Source organism: Ursus maritimus, unplaced genomic scaffold (assembly GCF_017311325.1).
Source record: "Ursus maritimus isolate PB19 unplaced genomic scaffold, ASM1731132v1 scaffold_26, whole genome shotgun sequence".
Lineage (NCBI taxonomy): Eukaryota > Metazoa > Chordata > Mammalia > Carnivora > Ursidae > Ursus > Ursus maritimus.
Window position 1 is genome coordinate 10,753,294 of NW_024425119.1, and position 10,217 is coordinate 10,763,510.

General features: G+C 35.6%; 1 protein-coding gene across 1 annotated transcript; it reads right to left on the reverse strand.

The window, feature by feature from the left end:
- Window positions 1–2,829: 2,829 nt before the first annotated feature.
- On the reverse strand, window positions 2,830–9,011 carry LOC121105352 (C-type lectin domain family 12 member B-like). The gene is made up of 4 exons (XM_040641908.1): window positions 8,922–9,011; window positions 8,205–8,356; window positions 4,766–4,872; window positions 2,830–2,970 (listed from the first exon to the last, which is right to left on the reverse strand). Exons 1-4 carry the CDS (start codon window positions 9,001–9,003, stop codon window positions 2,844–2,846), a joined length of 468 nt encoding a protein of 155 aa, XP_040497842.1. The 5' UTR covers window positions 9,004–9,011; the 3' UTR covers window positions 2,830–2,843.
- Window positions 9,012–10,217: the final 1,206 nt, after the last annotated feature.

Here is a 10,217-nt window from a genome sequence, read left to right on the forward strand (position 1 = left end):
CATACAACAACAACAAGAAACCATGGTGAGATGCAATGCAATCCCTATCAAAATTCCTGTGGCATTATTCACTGAGAGAAGATAATCCTAAAACTTGTGTGAAACCACAAAAGACCTTGAATAGCCAAAGCAACCCTAACAGTGAACAGAAAACTAGAGGCATTCCAGTTTCTGATTTTAAACTATACTAAAGGCTATAGTAACCAAAACAGGATGGTACTGGCATAAAAATAGACAGACTAATGGAACAGAATCAAGAGTTCAGAAATAGACCCATGCATATATGGCCAACTAACATTTGACAAATACGCCAAGAAAACTCAATGGTTAAAGGATGGTCTCTTCAATTATTGGTGTTGGGAAAACTAGATAACCATGTCCACAATAGTGAAATTGGACCCTCATCTTAAACTATTCACAAAAATTAACTCAAAATGAATTAAAGACATAAACATAAAACTTGAAACCATGAAACTCCATGAAGAAGACATAGAGTAAAACCTCCTGACACTGGTCTTGGTAACAATATTTTTTAGATATGACACCAAAAGCACAAGAAACAATGGTAAAAAATTCTAATTCCCATGACCTGTAACTATGACCTTATTTTGAAATAGGGTTTTTAAAAATGTAATTAAGTTAAAATGAGGTCATTGGGGGGGGGGCTTATCATCAAATAAGTCTCCTAATAAAGAGAGGGATAATTTGAACAGTGACACAGAGGAAGAATGCCATGAGATGACAAAGATGGGAGTGATACAGACAAGCCAAGAAACACCAAGGATTGTCCACAACCACCAAAAGCTGGGAAGAGGCAAAGAAGCATTTACTCAGAGTAAAGAGTCTCAAACAGAACTTGGCCCTGCCAATTTCATTTTAAACTGCCAGCCACCAGAACTATGAAAAAATAAGTAGATGTTGTTCAAAGACACCCGGGTTGTGGTACTTCTGGCAGCCGAAGGAGTAACTATAACATCCATGTAACCAGCACCCAGGTTACTACACCCAGTCTTATCAGCACCTGAAAAATGCCCCTTGGACATTGTTCCTTTCCAAGATTAACTCTGCATCATGTTAAATATTATTCATTTATCATTATTGTTCCCTAAAGGAATAAATCCACATGGCAGGGACTTCTGTCCTAGTTTCTAAGAGCAGAGAATAGATTTACCTGGTGTTGAAACTTAGAAATAAATGGAATTTTATAGGATGAACTATTTTGTGTCTGGTTTCTTTTGCTCAAAATTAGGTTTGTCTATTATTCCACAAAAAATAATTGTTTGGTTTTTTGTTTGTTTAAGATTTAATGTATTTATTTGACAAAGAGAAAGAGAGCATGAGAGCACATGCAGGGGGAGCAGCAGAGGGAAAGGGAGAAACAGGCTCTAAGCTGAGCAGGAAGCTAGGCTCAGGGCTGGATCCCAGAACCCTGGGATCATGACCTGAGTGAAAGGCAGTTGCTTACCCCACTAAGCCACCCAGGTGCCCCCAGATAGTTTCTTGTTGTTGTTGTTGTTGTTTTGAGGGAGAGAGAACTTGCAGGTGAGTGAGGTGGGGCAGGGGAAGAGGGCAGAGGGAAAGAGAGAAAAAAACTCAAGCAAACTCCAAGCTCAGTGGGGAGCCCAACACAGGGCTCAATCTCATGACACAGAGATCATGACCTGAGCTGAAATAAAGAGTTAGATGCTTAACCAGCTGAGCCACCCAGGCACCCCTGGACAAAGAGTTTCAATAAAAGGAAACACCATAAAGAGATGTTCATCTGCACAAGTAATAGACAAATGTACATTTAAATGACACAAGAAAACCCTTTTACTAGTGAAGCTTTTACTGGCAAAATCAAACAGATCAATAGCACACTGTGGTGGTAAAGAAGTGAGGAAGCGGGAATTCTTGAATGCTGCTGTGTGGAGATGACAGGTGTACAACCTCTACTGAAATATTACATTATTAAAATTTAATAGACACGCCTTTGACAGAAAAATTTCACTGCTAGAGATTTACCTTATATATACATGCTCTACGGCAAATTATACTGTATTGAGTGCTAATCATTTTAGCATTTTTCTGCAATTATAAAAATTCTGGGGCACACCTAAATATTCATTGGAAAGAAAACTGGTAAATAAATTTTGGTTCACCCACTTAATGAAGCATTTTCAGCTGCTTACAAACACTGATGCAGCTCCTTATGTACTGATGTGGAACAAACTAAATGCTATATTTTTAAACAAAAACCTAAAGAAGCAATACTATTGTCTGTAGTTATGTACCATTATGTTTAGAAGATAGCATGTATATGGTTGCACTTTCTAAAATATGTCCGAATACTATTTAAACTATTACCTGTTCACCTCTGAGAAGGGAACTTGGTAAATAGGGGATGAGATAGATTAAGAGAAATTGTTCATTATTTCGTATCTCTTATATTTTGAACAATGTGAATGTATATCAAGATCCATTAATTATTTTTTAAAATACAAAATTTTATACTCGATCAAAATGAATTTGTTTTCACATTCTTTGATGGACTGGTTCTTGAACTTCCAAAACAATATGTTTATTTTTTGGATGTATAATTTTTTATTTATAACAATACACGCAACTAATGAATCATCGAACTTTACATCAAAAACCAGGGATGTACTGTATGGTGACTAACATAATATAATAAAAAAATAAATAAAATAAAAAAATATTTTTTATGCTTGCTGAAGGATGTTTGAAAGATCATAATCTTTCATAAATCAAGCATAATTGACTAATTTCAGGGAATATCCTAAGTTTTTTCCTAATACCTATTAAAGAATGAAAATATTAAAACTTTGATGACAATAATTCTTTTAATTATCAGGGCCAATGAACTCCTTTTCACAAATGTAACGAAAGCGTCTACTACAATCAGCACTAAAAATATTTGATGACTCGAGGTATCCACATTTTATATCCGGTAAACTCTGTTGGAAATTCCTGCAGCAGAGAATATATTTATTTTAGAAAGTCATTTCTCAGGTGATATCACGAATTTAAAACATATGTGAAATTATTTCAATGCACATACAACATTTACATTCTTAACACAGATCTCTCACTTGAACTTCTTAATCATGTATCACCATTCCCAATTGTAGCTAACTGGTTAATAGATTTATTAAACTTGGATCTAAAACTGAATTCCAAATATGCCCTATTAACATTAATGACTACATCATTCTTACAATTACTGACCCCAAAACCTTGGAAACATCCCTGAATTGTCAGTCTCTCTCACACATTTTTTTCCCTCTCATACATCTTTGAAAGAAGTGTGGAATCTGACCACATTGCACCAGCACCAACCCTACCATCTTCATCAAGGCACCACATCTCAGCTGGATGAATCCAAAAGACTCTTGGTCTCCTGCATCCCAGCTTTTACTTCACACTCCCCACCGCACCAAGGAACACACACCATCTAATCTGAACAGATTGTCCAGAGGGAGTCTCTACAACAGGAAGCCTGCTTTTGTCACTCTTCTGCTCAAAACCCTCTAATATCTACTCTTTGCCGTCATGAAAAAATCCAAGTTCTTACACTATTCTGATGTCCCATATGCTTTCACCATCATTACCTCCCCGAATTACTGCTCTTCCCCTTTTTCACTTTGGTCTTGCCTTGCAGGCCTTCTTCCTATTTCCTCAAGCATGCTAAATACACTCCTACGTCAAAGTCTTTACACCAGCTCTTTCTACTGCTAGGATGCTGTCCCATCAGGTAATCCAAAGGGCTTGCTTATTCAAAATACTATACAAACGTCATTTCTCAAGGACGCTGTCCTTGACCACCCCAGTTAAAACAGTGACGTCTCTTCCTCTTACCTTCATACAAAAAAAATTATGATTTAGAAAAAAGTGAGAGACATCACAACACTCCGTAGCATTTATCTTCTTCGAATGTGCCATATAATTTACTTGGCATATTTAGTTTGTCCTCGCTTATCCCCACCAGCACTATCATGCCTGCATTAGGATGTAATATCCATAAGGGGAGGATACTGTGGCATGTTTTATTCATCTCTGTAGCTTCAATGGCTAGACGTGCCTGGCACATTACAGGCAAACAACAAAAAGCATGTTAAATAGCCCATGTCTCTCATACTGTCCCTCATGTTATTTAGATTTAGTTATAACAGTTCATTTTTCTTCATTTTCTAAACTAGTTTCCTGGACATCAAACCAATAAATCTATGGGATTTACTAATGAGACAGGACTACCAGAAATTATGTGGACTTGTGTGAAATAATAACATGAAAGACACTAAGTAGTGGCCACATTAGACATACAAGATTACTAAATGATTTATTGGAAAAAAGCTCTTTTCTTCTTAGTTCTTGAATGATACCGAATAAACACATATAAGTCGCACTGACAGAAAGCTGGGTTTAGATACAACTTTTCTTTCCTCATTATATTTTTACCATTTCCTGCAACCATACCAGCAAACATGCTAGTATCATAGAACATACAAGAAAAAGATACAACAACAAAATGTCACTTTATTGTGTTTGGAAGGACACTCTATATTAAAGAACATGGGAATAAATAATGCTCTTTGGATCTATTTAAAGCCTGAGATTTGCATTTGGTTGCCTATCTGAGAAGTAAGAGCAAATGGGATTCAAGATATTCCCTAAGTCCCCAAGGATCCTTTCCTCTTCATGACCTATAATCTAGCAGGATTTCCTGAGCAGGAAAGGGAATGAAAACTGGGACATGAAGACTTACACCGTCTGAGATGGGAGTGTGCCATCCAGCCACTTCCAGGGATGCTTAGCTCCTATTTTATATAATCCAATCCAATAATTGTGTTTTATTTTTGACTGAATGAAGTTCTGTGGGAAAAGTAAAATTACTGATATTACTCATACCATCAATGAAAACACCTCATCTGCAAAGGACTCCTAAAATACTGGGCACTTTTATCTTCAAATGCCACTGTGATAAATGGAAGAGGCAGGCTAATTTCTACATGGTGCAGAGATGAAATTAAAATGGAAAGTCTTCAATGAATGAATCACTCAAGTCCTTGTGACTGGATGAAAAATATCAACAAAGCACATGATGGACTTAAAAAAAAATCTCCACATAATGTAGATGGGTAAATGCAAATGCATGAAACCTAGAAATTGTCTTCATCATAAGACATTTTAAAAATGTAGAAAGGCAGGTTTCAAATCTGGAGACCTCTGTAATAATTTATAGAATAAATACGCATTTCTATAAATCAATAAGAAACCAAAATGATCTAATAAGAAAAAATAGACAAAACATGAGAACATATTTCAAATAAATAAAGCATATAGCCAATAAATATAGAAAGAGCCAAGCTCACCAGATCAGGCAAATGCAAAACAAAGCCACAGGGATAAATTTTACAACTACTCAATTGGCAGAAAGTAAAAATAACCACAGCAAGTTCGTGGGATGGTAGAGATCAAAAATACTTTAAAAGTGTTGTTAAATCATATTGAAATATAATTTGGAATTCTCATATAAAATTGAACTTGTACAAATCCCATTTCCCAATGATTCCATTCCTAGGAAGATTTGTGATAAAGAGAAAAGAGGACACATGGAACAATTTGGCACAGAGACATGTCTAAGAATGTTTAATGAAGGACTATTCATAACAAAATCTGGATAAAAACCAATTTCCCATCATCTAGAGAATGGATGAAGTGTACCCAAGTTGTGGAATGTTATACAACAGTGAAAATGAAGAAACTATGTCCACAGGCGTTAAAACAGCTTATGTCATTTATTGGCTATGTACACTGAAGCAAATAAAACTTCTTTGAGTATTTTGTTTATGATACAGTGAGAATCATATTGACTGTTTGAGGATTTTGTGCGCTGAATAATGCATGCAGTGTCAAAAATATTTTTAACATAAAGAACCATAAAGTATTTGTAATCATTATTCCAATCGACATATTTTATTCACTTCAAATGTCTCCTATGGATGCAAATATGAAGAAACAAATTAATGTTCCTTCCTAAAAACAATGTAATCTAATCCCCTCTCTCCCTCTCTCTCTCACTCTGTCTCTCAACACACACACACATACAAACACACACTCCAATATTTTTTCACTGTAATTAAGTTGTATAGAAAAAAACCTTAATAGTGCATCTTTTAGAGTAGGTAAAATGGGTGATATTATATAAGCATCATGAAACTATATCTTTTCTAGGTCTCCAAAGAAACACTAAAATTCAATGTTCATTGATTCCTTCATTCACATATTTTTCTTATATTTAGGAGTATACATAAATACATAAAGGCCAATCTCAGTTTCCAGTATCAATGGATTTAAGGCACTGCTTTCATTATACTCTTGGGCTAGATAAAGCAAAAAAGATTAAAATCCTAAACCATTAGTGTAAGATTAATGCTCTCCTACAGCAAAGACTGTCGCAGGGTTTGTATAGCGCATCAGTATTCCAGTTTAGATCCTGACAGCGAGGCTGTCACCAAATGAGGCGAGAGACTATGAAACTCAGCTTTGTTCTAACCCATGACAAAAGCCTCGTGGAACTTCAAAGGCTCTAGATTAGTTCATGGAAATAAAAAGATAACAAGTATATGACATTTCAGTGAAACTCTGAAGCCTAGAAACTTCAATGGCAGGACTAAAACCGAAGAAAACTGAATTGGAAATTACAGGGGAAATATGGATGACAAATAAATTTAATTTCTGAGAGAAGAAAATTCAAATTATTGAGGAATTGATTGATAGCAACTGAGATTTATATTAATCAAGGTACTCATAAAATATACCTATATTTTTAAAATTTATTTGACTCCATATGTTATTATTTAGTTTATCTGTTTCTTATAGTTAAGAGTGATTCATTCATATTGTTTTTTGGGGGGAGGTCGTATTTATTTGTTTATTTTTTTTAATTATAATATTTTTTATTACATTATGTTAGTCACCATACAGTACATCCCTGGTTTTTCATGTAAAGTTCGATGATTCATTAGTTGCGTATAACACCCAGTGCACTATACAATACATGCCTTCCTTACTAACCACCACCAGCCTATCCCACACCCCCTCCCCTCTGAAGCCCTCAGTTTGTTTCTCAGAGTCCATAGTCTCTCATGCTTCATTCCCCCTACTGAACCCCCCTTTCTTTATCCCTTTCTCAGAGAAAGCCAATTATCATATGGTTTCTCTCATCTATGGAACATAAGAACTAGGATGATCAGTAGGAGAAGAAAGGCATATTGTTATTTTAATAAGAATTTCAGAAACAAGAAAACATATGTTTCCTTTCTTTCTTTTTTTTTTTTTTTTCAAGTAAGCTCTACACCCAACATGGGGCTTGAACTCACAACTCCAAGATCAAGAATCACACACACTACTGAACAAGTGAGCAAACCAGACACCCTTGAATGTTGTTGTTTGTTTGTTTTTTTAACATGAGATTTTTAAGTTTTCCTTCACTAGACACTAATAGAAAGAACATTGCTAGCACTAAACAGTGTAACTGGAATTCAGGACCTGAATGGAATCATTAGAAGAAAAGCTACAAAATCCAATCTGTTGACTTAATATTCCCAAATTCTAAAAGGAATGGCCAATGAGATCTAAATGTCTCTTCTAGAAGAGAGGTGCTTCCTCTGTCATTCTTGATAAGTAAAAGAAAAATTCATTTTTAGAGAACCATTCCTGCTGTATTCAGCCTCTTGACTTTACATCCTTTTTCCCATAGCCATGAAAGTGAGAGACTCATTTTCCCTTAGAAGTGTGATCCCTCCCAAATACTGAACAGAATTCAGTACAATGAGAAAATGACTCTTTCAGAATGCTCATACCACTGAAGGCAGTATTTCATTTACCCTATATTAGCCCTGAGAAACTAAAAACTGAACTGCCTGATGTATACTAAATTCGAAGACAAACACATACAATGAAAGGACTGAAAATCAGTCCATGGCACACACAGCAGAGTCATTTCTCTTGGTTTAAAAGAGTGGTTCTTCTAGGTCTCTGTTACATATGTGTCTCTTCTGCAGAGCAATCTAGACCAGTTAGCAAGTCCTTCAACACAAAGTGGCCAAATAATACTGGATGAAAGTGTAAGGAATTACCCTAACTCAAAATATAGGAACTTCTTGTAAACCATTTACTCAAGTTTTATAAAGTAGTCATACCTGCTCCTCTTTATTATCAATCTTAATGAGACTAGAACGCTGGTCTTGGCATGACTCCTGACTCCTCTCCCAAGTCTTCTCTTCCTTTGAAAAATAGTAACAGCTTTTTCCACAGCAGTATAATTTTTCTTGAAGTATGGTATATCCTTTATCTTGAAAACAAAATCCAACACGATCTTCAACCACAAGAACACTTAGAGACCTGCACCTTCTATATATTTCATTGCTTAGTTCAGATTGATGACCAAAACAATAAGTGGTATTTCTGTATCCCAAAAGTCTAATATTGGGAATAGCTCTTTGGCCAAATTGTGAAGCCAGGGACTGTTTCTGACAGACATCAGACCATTGCACTAAGAAACCTTGGCTTCTCAAGGGCAAATAAACTGCAGCAATATGGAGCAGGTCTCGCTTCTAGGAGAAATCCACCAATGGAAAATACAAGGATGGTATTAATTCCAAGGCATCTATATTGGGGAAAATTCATTCGTGAGGATAAATTACTCAAATAATCAAATCAACATGACTTTGTGAAAGTCAAGAGTTCAATGACCTATAATAAAATGGATTTGATTTTAAAAGGTTGAGCAAAATTAAAGGACCTGACAAAATACAATGTAAAGTTTTAAAATTATATATTGAAAAGGAACAGAAGGAGATAATTCCATGAAAAAAACCACACATCTGTAACTAACAGTGTAAGTATTCAGTACATACCTGGAATAAGTAGTAAAACTGAGTTATCTACAACTTCTGCAAAGGAAGCATTTTTGTCCTTTATGTCTTTCATATGTTGCATTGTGTTTCCAGGACACCTCTGAAAAACTTCAACCCATATTAGAAAATTAAGGTCATGAATGCCTTTAATAGGTCACTTTATTATAATCGCTTACTCTAATTCTAAACTACTTGGTGAATGCTGTTGACCAAATGAAAGTACCATCAGACGAAATGTTAGGATAAAATACTATAAAGTGTCAGAACATAAAACATATTTTTAAATAAAACTATAACTTGATACCTATTATTTGTTAAGTATGTAAAACAGTAATTAACTTATTATAAAATAGAAAATATAAACAGGAAATCAAATATATTACTAGTATCTATGCCATCTACACTTCAAATGAAGATTTCAAAGTTGGTGAAATTGAGTATTCAGGATATTATTTCACATTTAGTATTTTCATGAAAAGCTAAATACAGGGATTTGGTTCCCCTCTAGAATAAACTTATAATTGATTCATTGAATGTGCACGGAGTAAGAGCTCAGGTGTCTCCTTCTAATATGCAAAAGGAAAGTTAACATACTCTAAGAGAAATAACAATATCTCCCCAAAACTCACAAAGAAAAAATGTGAAAACATGAAGTATATGGCTCTTTCAGTGTGTGAACATTAAAAGAAAAATCCTTTAAGGATTTGTTACACAACTGAGAACGTTAATTTCCAAATCTGCTAGGACCCATCCATCCTTCAATCAAATTCAATGGCTACTGGTACAAAACCAACAATATCCACTGCACAGTCTCTTAATGTAGTCAGTTGCAATAAATATGACTATTGCTTCAATTCAGCCATCCATTTCAATGTTTATATACTGGTTCTGAATTAAAAAGACACATGAAGGAGCACCTGAGTGGCTCAGTCAGTTAAGCCTTCAACTCTTGGTTTCAGCTCAGGTCATGATCTCAAGGTCCTGGGTTGGAGTCCCACCACCAGCACCACACATGGCATGGAGTCTGTTTGCTAGTTTTCCTTCTGTCCTTCCCCCTGCACAAGTGCTCTCGTTCTCTCTCTCTTCCTCTAAAATAAGTAAATTTTTTTTAAAAAAAAACAAGACATGTTAAGACCTCTGATACCTAGGGATGCCTGAGTGGCTCTGTCAGTTAGTCTGCCCTTGGCTCAGGTCATGATCCCAGGGTCCTGGGATGGAGCCCCACATCTGGCTCCCTGCTCAGTGGTGAGCCTGCTTCTCCCTCACCTCCCCATTTGTGCTCTGTTGTTATCTCTC

Bases quoted from the DNA above. Each gene is read 5' to 3' on its own strand.
- LOC121105352 (XM_040641908.1), bottom strand. From the start codon at position 9,003: ATGCAACATATGAAAGACATAAAGGACAAAAATGCTTCCTTTGCAGAA. The intron at 8,357-8,921 runs GTATGTACTGAA...TTTGTTTTCAAG, and splicing joins AGTTTTACTACTTATTCCAG to ATAAAGGATATACCATACTT. The intron at 2,971-4,765 runs GTAAGTCTTCAT...TCTCTGCTGCAG, and splicing joins ACACTCCCATCTCAGACGGT to GAATTTCCAACAGAGTTTAC.